At 36.9% G+C, this 19,661-nt stretch overlaps 1 protein-coding gene across 2 annotated transcripts in view; it reads left to right on the top strand.

The window, feature by feature from the left end:
- map3k21 (mitogen-activated protein kinase kinase kinase 21) overlaps positions 1 to 19,394 on the top strand; it is a 50,114-nt gene extending 30,720 nt beyond the window's left edge. The window contains exons 6-11 of one of the 2 annotated variants that reach the window (XM_008124206.3): positions 1,411 to 1,533; positions 7,819 to 7,935; positions 8,432 to 8,582; positions 10,165 to 10,259; positions 12,077 to 12,835; positions 14,433 to 19,394. In XM_008124206.3, coding sequence (XP_008122413.2) covers positions 1,411 to 1,533; positions 7,819 to 7,935; positions 8,432 to 8,582; positions 10,165 to 10,259; positions 12,077 to 12,835; positions 14,433 to 14,815 — 1,628 coding nt within the window. In that variant the 3' untranslated portion in view covers positions 14,816 to 19,394. The remainder of the gene's footprint in view (positions 1 to 1,410; positions 1,534 to 7,818; positions 7,936 to 8,431; positions 8,583 to 10,164; positions 10,260 to 12,076; positions 12,836 to 14,432) is intronic. The other variant, XM_008124210.3, reaches the window with a different exon arrangement.
- The last annotated feature ends 267 nt before the right edge of the window (positions 19,395 to 19,661 follow it).

The following is a 19,661-nucleotide window of genomic DNA, read 5'->3' as shown; positions in this document are numbered from 1 at the left end:
CATGTGTAAGAAATGCAAACTTTTTATGGAGACCTGAAGGCCAAAATTCTTATATATGCTTAGATTGTATGTTCAGACATATTAAACACAAATTAAACTACCAGAAGCAATTATAGTCAGGAAGATTGACTTGAAATATGAGGCTGTGGGTACCACTCTTGCCCTATTGATCACACATTATCCTTGTGTTCTCTTCAAAGTGTCTATTATTGATGGCTCAAGTGTGTTTAAAAGGACAGCACATAGGCACACCTCATTAATTAACAGACTGTTTCAATTTGCTTCCATTTTACCTTAGCTCTTGCACCATTCCTAGACTAGTGAGGTTATGCCAATCAATAGGAGTGCAGTCTAAAAATTAAAATTACTTCCCGGTTTTGTTTGTATGGCCATGCCCTTAACCTTCCATTTGATGGTATCATATTAAGTCATGGTATTTATTCTTTCCTCATCCATCTTTGCATCTGCACCTTTCTAATAACCTTTTCACCTTTTGTACTTGGTTCTTTTACATGGGTTATAAAGCCAAACAATCTGTGAAGACTGACCTGAAAGTGAACTGCAGTCATTTTCTAAGAGCCATGTACATGACTATTAAAGACAGAGTTGTGCAATGTTTCCTGGTGTCTGGGTGTGGAGATACATCTGTAACTCAGTTAATGAAGGAGATTTCTGATCTTCCATGAAAAAAACTTCATGAAAAGGAATGTCTTCATCAGAGGCCTTGTTAACGGATGTGTGCCTGTAATATGTTTGGATTTACAGATGACTCTTTCTCTGGAATGATAAAGTTAAGATGAGGCAAATAATATTCCAAAGCCCACCTGGTGGGGATAAGTCCCTTTTGGCTATATTCCCAAGTAAACATGTCTAGAATTTATTACATTTAGTAAAGGCAGAGTAGAGTTGGAGTTGGCGCCCCTGGTAGTGGTGCAGTGTGTTAAAACGCTGAGCTGCTGAACTTGCAGACCGAAAGGTCCCAGGTTCAAATCCCGGGAGCAGAATGAGCGCCTGCTGTTAGCCCCAGCTCCTGCCAACCTAGCAGTTCAAAAAACATGCAAATGTGAGTAGATCAATAGGTACCGCTCCAGCGGGAAGGTAATGGCGCTCCATGCAGTCATGCCAGCCACATGACCTTGGAAGTTTTTATGGACAACGCCAGCTCTTCGGCTTAGAAATGGAGATGAGCACCAACCCCCAGAGTCGGTCACGACTGGACTTAATGTCAGGGGAAAACCTTTACCTTACCTAGAGTTGGAGCTAAAACAGATTCTTAATTCTGTGCTTCTGCTACATCTAAAGCAAGTCTCAAAACTTTGCATATCTATATTCAACGTTGCTGTGATAGTCCTGAATTATATATTTTTAGAAAGAAACACTGGAACATAACTTATTCTTTATTTGTAATAGATTTTCAACATAAGATAACAGTGCAAGCTTCCCCAAATCTTGATAAGCGAAGAAGTTTGAACAGTAACAGTTCTAGTCCACCAAGTAGTCCTCCAATAATTCCCCGTCTTCGAGCTATACAGTGTAAGTCTAAAGCATTTTTTTGTATTTCTTTTAGTTTAAAATGGTCTTAATCTGTTATTCTTGCAGCTCAATTTGATTTGACTAAAGCTGTAGTCCTGTACTTATTTACCCATTGAGCACAATGTCACTTTTAAGTAAAGGTGCATGAGATTGTGCTGTGGAATGCTGTTAACATTGGTGAAGGTAAAGAAAAACATACTTTCAGGGCAATTGAATAAAGTGGCAAAAGGAAAAAGAAATAAAAATGTGTATAATTCCAATACATTTCAGAATTATTGTACAAATTTGCAGTTTTAAGAGCTTGGTTAATCATGCGTAATACACACAAACCTTTAACTGTGTCCAAGATTTGATTTAAGCATTACACTAATGTATTATTCCTCCTTCATTTTCCACTTTCTCCTTCCAAGAGCCATGGCCTCTAATAGTAGAACTGTGGTCATAACTCTGTTGGTCTATTCAGACAACATGACACATTTTAATTCATTGGATTTGTAGACTTGCTATTGATTGTGCATTATGGTTCTAGATTGTCAGCTTCTTCAAAACTGTGGTTTATCAATTCAGACCACAGTTTGACATGATTCTCTGAACTGGTTCGTATGGACCTTGCTAGGAGATGGAATTTACATGAAATAGAAGAATTGCTCCAAAATAATGTTTTGTCTGATTTTGGTCCCTTAACCACTATTTAAGGAAATGTCCAGGTATGTCTTAAGAGGTCGGTCCAGGTAAATCACATTATTTTGTGAGCAAAAGGTATATTAGTGATCTCTCTGATAATTTAAGAGGCTGAATAAGCCTTGATTTATTACAGCTTAACTCAGGAAAACCAAAGTAAGTAAGCAAAGCAGGGTTAATAACAGGGCAAGAATCAGCACTCCTTTGGTTTTTAAGAGGGACTAATCTAAAAAACAAAACAAAACAAGTTATTCCTTGTCTTTATTGTATATAAGGCCTAACATAATCACGTGTCTTCAAATGAAAATGTGGGCAAAATGGGTTCTATCAGTACTAGTGTGTTCATGGCATGGATATATGTGGCTAGTACAGGATTTGTTGATATAGACATTAGAAAATTATTTATTTCTATAATGGTTTGCTGCATTTCCTTGCCAGCCCAGGATGTAGGGACAGATTCATACCCCACAAAAATAATACTTCAACGCATTTCAGCAAACATTTATGCAGATCTAACAGTGTATACATGTGAGCGAAAACAACCAGGTCAAGTTATGCCTTGCATAAGTAAACAAAAACATGTTGACCTTTATCGAGACCATCTGAAGGTTTGTTCTAAAAAGCTTCCCGGGATGACTTTTTCTTTCACTACTACTTTTGTTGTGATTTCTTTTCTGATGTTCAGACTTAGAGACTAGAGATCTATGCTTTTTTGAATACACTGAAATCTCTGTTGAGGTTTATCTTCTTTCCTCTCTTCTTATGGTTTTGTTATTCGCACAATAATGGATTCTGGGGGCTGTGGTTATGTACCTTGCTTATTATAGGCAGTCTCAGATGACTAGAGTAGGACCAACTACAGTAGAAATGTAATCTGAACAAACTTTATTGCATTGCTTATTTCAAGCTGCTGCAAGCCAACATTGGAGGTTGTGTTTCTATAGCTCTCCTTCACTATTCTTCCAATATTAACACTAGTAAAAATATTTTCTATCTCAACATGTCCACTCCACTTAAATAAAGACTATGAGCCAATGGAGCTGGGTAGGTATACAAAGAGTTTAGAAAAAGGAGCAGTTTTGTCTGAAGCATCTTAAAGTATGCCTAAAAAGGAGATAAAAGTCAAATCTCCTCTGAAATTTTTTTTACCAAGAAAACCCTGTAATAGTTTTACTTTAAGAAACTCGTAAGTCAGAAACAACCTGAAGGCACACAGCAGCAGTAAATGTCTAAGTATCCTAAAGGCACCAGACCATGTCCGATCTCGGAAGCTAAACAGGGTCGGTTAATACTTAAAAGGAAGAAACAGGCAAAACCACCTCTAAGGGTTTTTTTTTTGCCTAAGAAGACCCTATGAAAATTATGGGACTGCTGTGAGAACTGACTGGAGTTACATATAAGGCAATCCTCCAGTTACAAACAAGATAGGTTCTGTAGGTTTGTTCTAAAGTTGAATTTGTAAGTCAGAACAGGTACATTTTAAAGTGTAACTCCAACCAAAAATACATCATGTTTTAGCTTCGGATAGCCTCTGCTCAGAATATTTCACCTCACTTCCTGTACCTATGATAACTGGATTATAAAAAAATTGTCTTGTGGAAACAAGGTTTGGTGAGAGAGATTCAGTTAAGATACGTTCTCTCCATGATAACTCTTCCAGGGATGAATTTCCCTTCTTCTCTCACTTCCTGTTGTTTCAGCCTCGTTCTTAACTACATATGAGTCATTTGTAAGTCAGATGTTTCTAACTCAGGGATTGCCTATATACACACAGAGATAGTTGTTATTCATTTATATGCAAACTCTTGGGATAACTTAGGAATTATGAGAACCAAGGGTTATTTCCCAAGTCCTGCTGTCAAGAAAAGAGTGCAAGAATAGTATTCCATTTGTAGGTTGATTTTACTGTAGCAGCCGTGTAAGTGCTAGCAGAACAACTAATATTGTTCAGTACTGGCTCATATAAACACTTTGTCAACTGGAATCAAAGTACTGAATCTGCGCATGTAGAGTGTCCACAAATATAGAAACTTAGACTAGAGACTTAGACTAGACACAGCTCTATATTGCAATGTGTTCTTGGCTATATTTCAGAGAACGGAACTGGCAAAACTCCTTCTGAATATTTCTCGTCTAAGAAAGTCCTATTCAGAGGTCACCATTTTTTGGCAGGTGACATGGGCAAACTTTGGCCTTCCCGGTGTTTTGGCCCTGTTGGCTGTTAGGAATTGTAAGTGTTGAAGTCCAAAACACCTGGAGGGCCGAAGTTTGTTCATGCCTGGTATATACACATACACACACCCATATGATCTGTTGCTTAGCTGCCTGTACAGATTAAATAACTTTTTATTTCATTTTTTAATTGAAAAAATGATTTCAGAAAGTGGTATGGAAAAGAATGAGAAACGTGTGGGCAGTGTTAAATAGAACAAAATGTTCAGGAGACAGAATGAGAGATAGAGATAAGAGATCGTTACATTTAGTTTATTTCCAAATATTTTCCCACTGCATTCAGCTCCTAGTGCTGGTTAATTATTCAGTATCTTCTGTTTGAGAATAATAAATTATCACTCCTGTTTCCCAGAACTGAAAAGGACTATTGTCTGTCAGTCTTTCAACCTGAATGTCTTGTAAACAAAAGAATATTTTCTTCTTGTTAAACACCATTTTCTTAATCCTTTGTTCCCATTTTCTTCTGTTCTTTCACATTTTATAGATAACATTGAAGGAGAGACTCTTGCTGACATTAATACTTGTGTACTTACTTGGATAAAGCTGAAACAGCTTTCTTACTCAACTAGTACATTTCCCTCATTTCCTTGTTTGGGCAGAAATGTAGTGGCATATGAAAAAATAACATGAGTATATTCACTGCAACCCAAAATTTAGACAGTAATTTATTTTTGCCTTTGTGAAGATTCTTCTTCTGTAACGATGATGATATGATCAATGGATCTGTCATTTTGGCTTTTACGAAAATATTGAAAAGGCTCATTATTTACTTGTTGATCATTTTTCAAATTAGGTGTTGCTATTTTATTGTAACGATTCTCATGAATCATAAGGTGTAGTGATAACGCCAAATATGTTAAACTTCAAAAGACAATTAGACATGCTTTTTAAAAATATAATTTTATTAGTTCACTTCTAGTAGCAACAGAAAATACAGTATATACTCGAGTATAAGCCGACCCGAATTTAAGCTGAGGCACCTGATTTTACCACAAAAAAACTGGGAAAACATTGATTCCAGTATAAGCCGAGGGTGGTAAATTTCAGAAATAAAAATAGATACCAATAAAATTACATTAATTGAGGCATCAGTAGGTTAAATGTTTTTGAATATTTACATAAAGCTCAAATTTAAGATAAGACTGTCCAACTCTAATCAAATCATTATTCTCATCTTCTTCAATGTAAATGTGCTTATGTATCCTTTTAATAATAAATAGAGTAAAATAATAAATGCAATAATAATAATAATAATAAGATCAGAATGAAATAATAAATGTATTATTAATAATAAAAAATAAAGTAAAATAAATGTAATGGTAGCAACAATAATAGAGAAAAATAATAAATTTACCATATATTCTCGAGTATAAGCTGACCCAAATATAAGCCAACCAGGACCCTCACCCGAGTATAAGCCGAGGGGGGCTTTTTCAGTCTTAAAAAAAGGGCTGAAAAACTAGGCTTATACTCGAGTATATACAGTACCATTATGAAATGACAGAAATATACCACAACATGACAGAAAAGATAATATTCAAAAGAAATCTTTTAAAAGGGCAATAATTTTCTAGCACAGTGTATTTTTCTTTCCTTCTTTTCCAATAAAGAATCATGAATCTTCATTTCCAAAGTGTAAAATATCAAGGATGCCATATCAAAATGTTCAAATATTTGTGATGAGACTTAAGTAATCTTGAGATATCAGTTGTTTAACAAAAATAAAAGTGTTATAGGCATGAAAACAAATTTCTCCCAACCTCAGAGCAAGACAAAGATATCACCTCCATATCCCTTGAACAAATCTGTCCAAGAAAACCCAGAGTTATCACGAGCTGATAACAACTTGAAGACATACAACAGCAACAGTGAATGGCTGCCATCTAATAATATGTATGACTGCCAGCACTTTTAATTTAATGCCAGATCTCACAGCCTTCTCCATCACTTCCTCAGGATGTTTCCATCCATTAGCTATAATTTCATATAAAATATTCATTATTATCATATTTAATTTAGTTTAATACTCTCCTTTTCTGGCTAAATTAAATTGCCAAAATTGAGGTGCACATTACATTTGATGGCACATTAGAATCACACACATAAACCCACCTGTGTGAAAACGCCCAGAGGGATCTGGAACTTTGGAGGCCAGACAAGGAGGTGGAGAAGGTATGCAAAGAGGCTGGCGGTAACAGCAGTCTTGGGGCTCTGTGGTGCCTGGAGAATGAGGAGTACCAGCTGATCACCCAGCCATTCCTGCCCCATAGCAGTGGGGTCTCACCCATCTCTCCCCCCCCCCCCAAGGCTCAGTCCCATGTGTTTCCCAAATGGCCTCCTTCATGAGTCCCACCCGCCTTGAGTCCCCTCGGCTTAGAAAGGCGGGGTAAAAATGTTGTAAATAAATAATTCATGAGGCATTCGAAACTTCTCCCTCATTTTTGAAGGCTTCATGAATGACGACCAGTTGGAAATTGTGCTACTGTGCAGCTTCAAAATTGAGATACACATTACATTTGATGGTTCATTATACTCGAGTAAATATGGTATTTGTAAAAATGGATACTAATTATAATCTGCCATCTTTGTAAAAACGCTGGATGTGATTTTACATTCTAGCTCACTTCCCTAAAATGTCTTAAGACAATATATATTAATTGTTTGGGGGATTTATTTATTAAAAGTCCATGTTATCTGCAACAGGAATTATATAGGTCTTTATTAATTAATGATAGCCAAGCGGGTATAAACATATATAATTTTGTCAAAGAAGCTGAAGTGGCTTGAATAGTTACTAACAACTTTAATAGCTACTTTAAGCAGGCAAGGTGTTATGATTACTAGTCTTGATGGTTATATATGAACATACAGTGTCCCCTCACTTATTGTGGGGGTTAGGTTCCAGGACCACCCGCAATAAGTGAAAATCTGCGAAGTAGGGACGCTATATATTTATACATTATTTTAGTAGTTATACACTATTTTAAGTCTTTATCAACCAATCGTGTGTTGATAAATCGCCTCCTTCTCCTCCTGTTGCTGCTTGGGCTCCTTTTCTCTCCCATCAGCTTCTCCTTCCTCCCTTCCTTAGGCTGTAAATTGTAATTTTTTATTATTTATAATATTCTTTTAGAATTTATTGAAAAACAGCAATAAGCGAACCGCGAAGTAGTGAGGGAACACTGTATCTGTTTTTGAATGTCAGTTGCTGAGGAACACAACTGGGAGGTAGCTATTGCCATATTGCTTTCTATTCCTAAGATGCATTTAAGGTCCTTTTACACGGTTAAGGATGCTTTTATTGCGCTGGTATTGTCATAATATCAAGCTGATGTACATCTTTTCATCTATGTTCTCTAATTGTTTCTTCAGTGATTTCCAATACTGACTCCAATACAGCTAATGGGCAACGAAACAGTATATATGTGTACCATCAAGAAGTAGATATAACAAGTGAATATGAACCTCCCAGTGGAATTAAGAAAAAAGGCAAGATCACCTTAAGTCATACAAGGTGTTGGTTATATCAATTTCTTAGAGGCTGAACACTGGATATACATTGCAGATGCTTCCTTATGGACGACAGCACATAACATTAATTACATGTCAAGGCATAATTCCCCTATGAGAAAATCCGACAAAAAAACCCCCTTTTTGTGCCACTTTACTGGTATATCAGTATAAGTTTTCAGCATCTACATCTTTCCTTGCATAAATCTAATTAGGAAGAAAAATTAAAAGCATGAATAGAAATCAGTAACTTTTCACTGATTGGTTTAATCTCTTTATTTTCTGTTTTGGTGGATTAAATCATTTTTTAAAATCATTTGATTGATCTTCCTATCCATCAGTCACCTGGGAAAATATTCTCTTTCACAGAAGCATAATGTGATGGCTAGAATTTTTGCATTTCCAGTAATGAACCGCAAAACTGCTTATGACATGCTGCTTAGAATTGTTATTGAGTTCTTCCGTTGTTCTGTAGTGACCTCAGATGAGAGCAACAGAACCTGGGGAAGGAGCACAGCTTGTCATCAAGAAGAATTTGAAGACGTGAAGCGAAGCTTTAAAAAGAAAGGTTGTACGTGGGGGCCAAACTCAGTGCAGGCGAAAGAGCGCTCAGATTGTAAAGAGAGGTATGGTTGCTATGTGACATGGAATATATCAGACAAAATACATATCATGTTGTCAAAGGCTTTCATGGCCGGGATCAGGAGAGAATACTTCTGGAACATGGCCATACAGCCCGGAATACATACAACAACCCAAAATACATATCCATTTCCAATATATGTATACCCATTTTCAGTTTAAAAATCCTAAAAGAGTTCACAACCAAAACAGATGGACAAAAGAATTAACAGAAAAAAAGACAGCAAAATCCATAAAAGTTCTCATCAAATTCTAGGAAGAATTGATTCAGTTAACAATTAGGAGATTGTAAAGGTGCCCAAATATTGACTGAGATTTTTTTTTAAATCACAAAGTTCTCTGTTTCCTACATGTGGGCTGATTTACCCTCTGAAAGATGGTAGACATAATGTTTTTTTTAAGAGCAACTGTCATTATCTTAGTTTTGTTTCCTGCCTTCTGTCTATGGCATGCATTTCTTATTGGATCTGCTCTAGTCAACTTTTTTCCTTTCAGCCTTCTTCTCTCACCTTCTGGTCTTTATAAAAACTACAGATCCCTTTTGAGTGCATAGCTCTTACAAATCTGACTTTGAATTGCTATGTGCCTGTCTACAATCATTGTTAGGATTGCCATTTTTTTCTGAGAAACTCAGCAACATTAACAGTTTTTTATAGGCAAGAACAGCATGTTCCTCTCTATCCTAAGGTCAGCTGTGCCAATTGAATTTAGCTGGTTTGGATGGGTGAAAAAAATTAGTTGGTTCTGGATAAGAATTTACCCAAATTTGCAAATCTCTTAATTTTGGGGGCAGAAAGAAATTTTAATGAAGGAAAGAGGGAAACGTATAGGTTTATCCATGCCTAAAATGAATAGTTTAATGACTTGGCAAATCATAATTTTTGTGAACCTGAGCATAATTTTGATAGATTTGGATTTTTGTGTTAAAATGGATATATTATGTGAAGTATACGTTTTAACTGAACAGCAAAGCAGATCTCATAAAATTAAAAACTACATTTCAACTTTTTTGTTCAGTCTCCATACATTTAATAACCACCCTGACCAAACCATGTAAAATATGTAAGATTAGAGAGAAGATTTTAGGGAGTCAAAATGCAGTGGGTCTCTGCTTTGCCTTGATAGCACAGCTTTACCTGAGCTAGCCAAGGGACTACACACATCCTATGACCCTGAACTCACCTTTGCAGTTTTCAAAAACTAGGACAATATGGCATGGATGTCAGAATTTATGAGAAATTTGCCTTCTCATTATCTCCTTTTGTGTTGAGTGAGGGTTTGTCAGGGAGGAGGGTGCTTTCCAACTTTGTATATCATGGCCAACCTTTTTCAAAGATTAAGAAGTGAGACAGGATCAGAGGCACATTGCATCATTTAAGGGGTACATCATGTGGGAGCTTATCATGCCATAACATGGCCAGATGTTGCCAGCTAACTCAGTACTATTGTAGTTGCTAAAATAAGTTCTGTTGTGCAGAGTGGGTGGGTTAGACTGTGGCATTCTTTTTATGCCCCTGATTATGCTGTTTATATAAAGGTCCTGATTTCCTTCATGTCTCTTTTCAGAATAAGACCACTCTCAGATGGCAGCAGTCCTTGGTCAACGCTTTTGATGAAGAATCAGAAAGGTGACCCATTAGCTTCTTTGTTTTTGGACCAAGGTGAGTGTGTATATAACTGAATACTACTTTTATTTTTCTGGAGCTAGTGGAAGTTAACAGCTAGTATTAATCCATAGGTTTCAAAGTTCTTAGAATTTTGACCTTATGTCAGAGGATCTGAACAAATAGGTAAATGTTTAGCTTCCTAAATATGAGCACCATAAATCTAAAATGTTGGCAAGAACAGGTATCGTGTGTGCATTTCAGTTTTGACTTTCAGGTTGCTAATGGCTTTGTCACACCTGACCCAGTTTCATATTTAACAAGGTACAGGCAGTCCCCAGGTTACAAACATCTGACTTACAAATTACTCATAGTTAAGAGTGAAGGTGGGAGAAAAGGAAGTGAGAGTTGAACTCCTATTGGCTGTGCAATCTGAAGTAATTTAGGAGCTTCAGTCCAATTTATAACTTTTAGAAAATCCAAATCTAGGTAGGTCTTTTTAATTTGAAATGGAGTGTAGAAGATTAAGTCTGTGGGCTGAAATTGTCCATACTGCTGTCCAAAACAATTCTTTGGATCAAATTTTATTTATTTATTTACATCACTTTTACCCCACCTTTCTCCCCGAGGGGACTCAAAGCGGCTTACAATAAATAGGCAAAATGCAATGCCTAAAAAAATGTAAAAACAACAATTCATATAAAACAATCTACAAAACAATTCATATAAAACAGATACCATTATAAAATAAAATCACATTATATAAAATTTTAAGCATGTTCAAGATTGGAATCCATTCATCCAGAATCCTCAATAAGTCTTCATACAGGTCATGTAAAGTCCATGTTCTCATTCATTAAAAGCTTGCGTGCACAACCATGTCTTTAAGGCTTTCCTGAAGCCTAGGAGAGTTGGTATCTGCCATATATTGCTGGGGAGGGTGTTCCACAGCCGAGGAGCCACCACCGAGAAGGCCCTGCCCCTCGTTCCCACCAGCCTTACCTGCGAGGCTGGTGGGACCGAGAGCAGGGCCTCCCCCGATGATCTAAGAGCTCTAGAAGGCTCATAGGGGGAGATACGTTCGGACAGGTAAGATGGGCCAGAACCGTTTTGGGCTTTGTAGGTCAAAACCAGAATTTTGAATTGGGCTCGGTAGCATATCGGCAGCCAGTGGAGCAGACTCAACATGGGAGTAGTACGTTCCTGGTAAGCCGCTCCTTTTATTAGTCTGGCTGCCGCCCGGCATACATTATGTCTCTATCCTGAGCCCACCACCACCACCACCACCATCCTTCAGCTACTACAGCCCCCTTATACACACACAGCTTGCTTATATACTGGTCTGTTTCTGTAGCTCGATGCATAGCAATTCATCACTTTCTGTGCTGCCTATCCAACCACAAGAACTTAGCTGGATGCTTCTCTGCACCTGCTCTGCTCCGATCAATAGCCATGTAGAGGGAAGGGACTTCAGCAGCTAAAATGTAGGTTTGTATAAGTGTAATAGTTCCAAGAGACAGAACTCTCTGATACTTCTTCTCAACTTCTGCTTAATGTGATAATAATTAAAGATGCAAGGCTCCCCTCTCATATTCAACCTGGCAACACAAATCCAAATGAATTCACCATGAAACAGCGCAGAAAGACTGTAGATTCAGGTAACCATGTGAAAAATGTCTTTTTTCCTCATTGGGATTCCTACTTTCTTGACAAGTAAAAATGATGTGTAGAATCTTTTACCCTTTGTATTTGATCCCACATCACAACTGCGCTGAGGAGGTATAGACCCTAATTTGTTGATAATGTCATACATGTAATTTTTTTAAAGATTTGCATTTCAGTACAAATGTCTGAACAAATTTATGTCTTTACAGAGCAGAGGCTTTCCTCTGACAGTCTGGATATTAAGCGACCAAAGCAGTTGAAATTGCCAAACCAGGCCTACATTGATCTACCTCTATGGAAGGATGACCAGGGACTAAATTGTGCAGAACAGGAGAGCACTGAAGAAGGGAATTCAGCAAGTTCTGCAAGTAGCACTCCACAAATGACTCCTACAAACAGTCTGGGTAGAACATTACAGAAAAAGAAAACTGATTCTGTGCTGTATGGATGCACCGTCCTTCTAGCATCCATAGCTCTGGGGTTTGATATTAGGGAGTTGAATAAAGGGCAGGTTTCAGAGGAAGTATTGCCCAAGGAAGAAAAGAAAAAACGTGATGGACTATTTCAACGAGCTTCTAAGTTTCGCAGGAGTTCAAGCCCAGTGAGATTGCAATCTAAAAAAGAGGAGCCACACATCACTTCACCATGTCAGTGTGCAAATACTGTGAATCTTTTGTCTATGCCTTCTGTTTCCACAAAATGTCTTCTTCATTCTGACAATGAAGATACAATTGTGAGCACACCACCCAGGCATGGAGATATTCCCAGTAAATGCTTCTTATCAGAAAGCCCTGACAGCAAAAGAGAACATGTGGTCAAAGCTGACCCCGCCACTGATTCTAATGTGCCATCTCCAAGTCTTCCTTTGAAAAAAGAAACGGTGTGTGTAGAAAATGTTGTTTCCTCAAAAGCAAGAGTTTGGAGTCACAGACGAACCATGTCAGATGGAAATCCATGCCACTCCACAAGTAAGTAGAACAAAGTGTTTATGATGGCTATGATAAAAAAGTAATAGTGAACATATTATGAAGTTTTATTGTACCTATATGTCAGTGGTGTCAAACCTGTGGCCCTCCAGTTGTTTTGGACTTCAGCTCCCTGAATTCCTGGCCTTTGGACAAGCTGGTTAGAGCTTCTGGGAGCTGAAGGTCCAAACATCTGGAGGGCCACAAGTTCGACACCTCTGTATAAGTAATATAGGTAACATCTCCAAAAAAAATCAATGAAAGTATTTATATACTAATGAATTTTGGGAATGAAAGAAGCTGGCTGTGAATATTTCTATTAGTGGCTTTGCCTTATTTTTATTTATTTATTTATAGTATTTATATTCCACCCTTCTCACCCTGAAGGGGACTCAGGGTGGATCACAATGTACACATACAAGTCAAACATTCAATGCCATATGAACATAGAGACAGAGACAGACACCGAGGCAATTTAACCTTCTCCAGCTTCCAGCTTCCTGAGAGTATGCTCGATTCCGGCCATAGGGGGAGCAGCTGCTTCATAATCCACTGTGTTACCAATTTCCTCATTCCAAACGCTGCTGGATGATTTTTATGGAGTTGTAAATTAGTTAAATTAGCCTCCCCACATAGTAGTACCTAAATTTCCTACTTGATAGATGCAACTATCTTTCGGATTGCTTAGGTCATCAACGAGCAGGGCTATTTTTTATTTTAATGGTCGGGTGCTCACTCTGACACGAGCTGGCCTCGAACTCATGATCTCTTGGTCATAGTGATTTCTTGCACACTATTACTAACCAGCCTGCGTCACTTACCTGGATCCTCCATGATACTCAAAAAGTGAGGAATGCATACCACAAAAATGGTAAGTGGATGATGAAGCAACAGCTCCCCCTGTGGCCGGAATCGAGCATACCCTCATGAAGCTGGAAATGTTAAAATTGACTCTGTGTGTGTCTATACTGTATATTGTTTGTCTGACGGCATTTAATGTTTGCCATATATATGTTCATTGTAATCTGCCCTGAGTCCCCTTTGGGGTGAGAAGGGCAGAATATAAATACTGTAAATAAATAAATAAGAAAAGAGTCAAAAACTCAGTGATTGATAGAAACTCGCACGCTACTTGCAGACAATTCCAGATGGGGAAGTTTTCTGCAACTCCCGCTAATAAAATACTTGGTGCTGTGAAGAATCTCTCTCTGAGATTCTACAAAAGAATTGCGGCCTAGAAATGCAAATAGTACAATCTAATATAAGCCTTTTTTCCAGTGTCCACATGCATATGATTTTTTCTGTACAAAAACAGTGGAAGAAATGAATATAGATGCACAGATCCAGAGATCTAAGACACGGAAAGGTTTTATTTCTGTGCAAGCCATGAAATTCTGACATTAGCAATCCAATTAATTGGTCACACCCAGCTTCTCAGAAGTTCTGCTTCACAACTTACTTGCTTCTAGATATGCCCAAATGTCAATCACATATGTCACTCTAGTTTAAGTTCACTTTATTACAGTCACTCTCCTTCTGCTGTTTGTTAAAGTATCTAAGGTTATTTGACATTTCTCCTTCTTGTTTCTTCTTCACATAGCCAATGGAATTTCTAATGGGACTACAGATATTCTTCATGCTCCATCCCTCCAGCAAAGAAACTTTCATGCTGAAAAGCATGGACCTGTCAATATTATACCAAGACCTCGACCTTCTTCTTTAAGAAGCAGATTGGATCCATGGCAGGCTGTTTCACAGAATATGAAGTCAAGCCCTGTTGAGATGGATAATTCAGAGGGCAATAGAAGTTCAAAGACAAACTCATTAGCAGACACTGAAGAGAGAACTAAATCCCATATGCCCACTTTACTTGACATTGATGTAGAAGGTCAGAACAGTGACTGTACCGTGCCGTTATGTAGAATGAAGAATAAAGCTAATCGACCATCAATATATGAACTGGAGAGGGAATTCTTGTCTTAAGTGCCTTGGATTTTTAATTCAATTTTAAAGAGAAATTCTTTTTGAAGATTGTTGCTTGTGCATATGACAGCCTTTTTCTAAATATTTTTATGAATAATTGTGATATTACACCAGCTAAATAAAATATTAAGTATAGAGATGATATTCCAGGTGAAAGCCACTTTGGTGTTCAGTTACAGTATTCAGGAAGAATATATACATATGAAAATTGATTAATTTTTCACAGTTGTAATTTATCTCTCTTTTTTTACCAAATGTCAAATCCCTTTTCTGAATTCCAGTTGAAGTTTTACCTACTTTTTCCATTACCCGTTTAGTCCAGAATAAACGGAAGACCCATGAAGACTAATTATAAGTAAAAACATTTTGTGACATATGGCTTTCTCAAAAGATTATTTTGAAGATGTATTGTTTCATCTGTGAAGCAGAAATTCTGATGACATTTGGTAATCATGCAATGCTATTTTAGAATGCAGCTATGATATAGTAAGAATTAATGTTATCTTAATTTCAGCAAAGCTAGCATTTTATCCAAAGTAAATATCTACTTCTTATCAATTCTATTCAATGAGATGCACATTTAGGATCACAGTTCTCAACTGAAAAGTATTTTCACTAGGCAAACTTCAGAGACAATGATTTGATTAAAATATGTAACATCTTTCATATGAATTATTATATATGGGTAAATATATACTCTGGTATATATGCATCCATTACTCCAGTTTGCATTTTAAAAAGGAGTAATATTTGATCACAGTTTCAAAATTCATGGGTGAGGTGTTGGGAGAAAATCAGGAAAGGGGCATTTTTAAATTAGAAAAATCTGTTGTTTTTAATGTCTAATATAAGTAATTATTTTATTAGAAAATAAGTTATTGAAAATGTTCAAATCAGATGTATGCTTTATTGTGCCAACTCTTTATCTGAATTTCTTTTGTCAGTGCCTGGTCTTCAGAAAGATAAAACCTTATAAATCTTACTTCTTACTTGGTGTCATTAAATGTAGGTTTTTTAAAAAAAAAATACCAGTCATTATTCATTGATAAAGGTGCATTTCAAAGGTTTGATATGAACAGTTAATTTAAATACTGTTTTGTCCCGTTTAAACCTAACAGTATTTATTTTTAAAGAGTTCTTGAAGGTATTTTGAGATATTGAGGCATTATGAAATTATATAGTATTCTACAATCGATTCCACTAAATTGGGCAGAAATAAAAATGTTTACTGAATGATAAGTTATTTTGTACCTGTATGCCTTTGTGGTTTAAAGATCCAAATAGCCTGTTGCTTGAGTGTCAGGTACTTGTGCACGTAAGTTTTTCATACTTTAGCCGTTACACATTCTCCTGATGTGATATCACAAACCTCAGCAGCCTACTCAACATAGATAATGATGAGGAATATTCAATTTCAGTCCAAAAACCTTTGGATGGCTTTGTGATTTTCACTCAGGGTTTGGCTACAGAGGCCAAAATGAGAGCATTGCTTTTTCGGAAAAGGATTCTGCTCCCCAGTTTTTCCCTTCCATACTCAAACTTATAGCACTGCAGAGGTTCACACCTAGAAGTCTTACCGTATAAACTTGAAGATAAGCCGAGTTTTTCAGCCCTTTTTATGAGCTGAAAAAGCCTCCCCTGGTTTATAATCGGGTCAAGGCCGGCAACGGAGCCTGCAGGCTATTGCTTGCAATATGTGATCTATTTCTCTCTTCACCCTTATTAGTGTGTTTTCTTTTGCAAAGCCTCCCTTGCTCTTAATCAAGGCAATGTTTTGAAAAGAGAAAGATGCTCTTGCAAGTCAGAAAGAAGAAAAATATATATTCATTAATCTTATGAAAGCATTTCCCCTGAAATATTTGTTAAACTCTCCTACAGATATATAGGCATTAACCCCTTGCAAGCTTTTGCAATCTCTATGTACCTTTATATTTGTATCTATCTATATACATTAATTTTATATATGAATTTTCCCCTCATATGTTTGCAGGTCTTTGCAAATCCTTTATACATATAGATCCATGTGCCTGTGTATCTGTAGCCATACATATACATTATTTTTATATATGAATTTATCCTCATATGTTTGCAAGTATCTGCAAATTCTATATAGATATAATTATATATATAAAGAGAGATGTCTGGATAGATATGAATATATTCTTACCTACCTATATATAGGGCTTGCAGATATTACGGGGGGGGGGGGGGAATGAACACACAAATATATATATATATATATATATATATATATATATATATATACACACACACACACACACACACACACACACACACACACATGTTTTTATATATAATATGGCTTTCAAATATTGTAGGGGAAATGCACACATACATAGAGAGGGAGGATTTGCAAACGTTTCAGGGGGAAATGCATATATGAAATTAGTATCAATAATTATAGATCTATATCTAGCTCTGCATTGTTTATATAAGCATTGAATGTTTGCCTGTTACTATGTTGGAAGCCGACCTGAGTCCCCATGGGAAAACAGGGTTTGATACAAATGAAGTTGTTGTTGTTGTTGTTGTTGTTGTTGTTATATTATTGTTGATACCATATTGTTTTTGTTGCCTCTGCTTTTCCACTTATAGAGCTAGTTTATTGTTTTTCTTTGAAATACGGTAAATATTCAAAAACATTTAACCTACTGATACCTGGATTAATGAAATTTTATTGGTATCTATTTTTATTTTGAAATTTATCCATAGCTGCTGCATTTCCCACCCTCGGCTTATACTCGAGTCAATAAGTTATCACAGTTTTTTGTGGTAAAATTAGGTGCCTCGGCTTATATTCAGGTCGGCTTATACTCGCGTATATACGGTATATTTTCTGTGTTCATATTCCCTTCTTACTTTTCCTTGCCATTTTTCTTTGAATGCCTAAACTGTTAGGTAAGATCCCTGTGTATTTTGAGGGGATATGATCCCGGCCAGCCCATGGTTACCTGAAACCACAGATATGACTAAACCCCATTATATTAAAATATCTAGCATACTATAGAGTTGTGTTGGAGGACCAAGAGATTCCTTCCCCCCAAATGTGTGTTAGTGAATCTGAATATGGATTTTGTGGTTATAGGAGTTTTACTGTATTTCAGAAGGCTCAAGTGCTATAATTTTCAAAATTTGGAGAGGGATGGCAATCTTCATTTCAGTGGCCAAATTCATCTTGAGAGGAGAATGATCTCATTTTGTTCACCTCCCAACTATAAACTGTTTCTACCCTGATTTACACCATAGAGGATCTCACTCCACACAGTGTTTCAGAAGACGCTTTAGGAGTGGGAGGAGCAGTGAGGGTCTGTGGTGAAGAGAGGGGACCAAGCAACCTAAGGATGCGCAAGAGGAAATATACAACCTTTCACGCCCTTCTACCTCTTCATTTGTTTCATATCAAACACAAACAATTGGATTGCTTGTTCAGAAAACTTCATAAACTTTCGGAGCCAATTGTGAAAATGCAGTCCTCTGTTTCAGAGTCTTAGACTGGATGCCAGATCCAGTTAAAGCTCGTGACAAAAGGTTTGTCTGGGATGAAAATTCCAATAGTCCATTTGTGTTCTGCTCTTGATGTCTTCTAGGAGTAGCATCGGTAAGATTTGTGTGGAATAATGAACAATTATTCCAAATATATCTTACACACTGAAGAGGGGGCAAGCTTTTTTCTGCTCTAGGGACTAGGAGCAATGGAACCAAATTGCAGGAAAAAATATTAGACCTAAACATTAGGAAAAAATTCCTGGTGGAAAAAGCTGTTTAGCAATGAAATATGCTGCCTCAGGTCATGGTGGAGTTTTCTTCTCTGGAGGTTTTTAAGCAGAGACTGGATGGCCACCTGTCAGGGGTGCCTTGATTCCTGCATGGCAGGGGTTTGGAATGGATGGCACTTTTGGTCTCTTCCAATTCTATGAATCTTAATTTTATCAGGTGTACTTCACCCTACCTCAGACTCATGGTTTAGCTGTGACAACGTTCCTGAATGGCTATTCTGTGACTGGTGAAGAATGTGGAGGATCAGAGAAGTATCTGACTTAATAATCATACTTAATAGCAGATACAGACGGATGACACCATAGTCCAACACCTTAGAGGCCAGATGCTTCACTAATTCCATCCACTCACCTGCCACAGAATGGCAATTGAGAGGAATAATTGTGGAAAAATGTGAGTCTTGGGTTTAGGAGTGGAAAGCCTGTGTGACATTCCATGTAATGAACTCTTACAATATCCTAGGGAATGTAGGAACCCTGGAAATGTTGGTGGCACAGTTTTTTTTTAATAAAACATGTTATTTATTTAAAATGTTTTTTTTAAAAAAATCATCATTGTTTCTCTTCACTACTATGTAGATGTGCTATTTTCTGACTAACTACTGTATGCAAAATGTCATATATTGTGCAGTACTTTTTCAGATGTCCCTGTACATGCTGAATTGGGACATTCACTTGGCTCATTTTTCATAACTTGCTGGAATTTACAAATTTATTCAGAAATTCAGTGAAAAGAATGTGAGACTTAAATAAAAAATGAAAGTGGCAGAAAATGAAACTGACTGATTTGTCCATCTCTTGATTTTTGTTGGAACAACTTTAGTCCACTAGCAGAAGAGTGGGAAGACTGACTTTTGCTGATTTTCAGCCACATCTGTTTCAAATTTAATGTTTACAAATATTGCAGAGTTTATTTGTCTACAGGGAACACTCTTGAGTTCCAAGAATGGTAGGATGATAAGCACTCTCAGTTATTTGAGATTTTGACATTTTTGCACTGGATTTTCATTGTTTGTCAATACCATATGCTGAAAAGGCGCCTGCCCAAA

The sequence above is a fragment of the Anolis carolinensis genome, chromosome 1 (assembly GCF_035594765.1).
Source record: "Anolis carolinensis isolate JA03-04 chromosome 1, rAnoCar3.1.pri, whole genome shotgun sequence".
NCBI lineage: Eukaryota > Metazoa > Chordata > Lepidosauria > Squamata > Dactyloidae > Anolis > Anolis carolinensis.
This window is presented reverse-complemented; position numbering and strand designations above follow the sequence as displayed.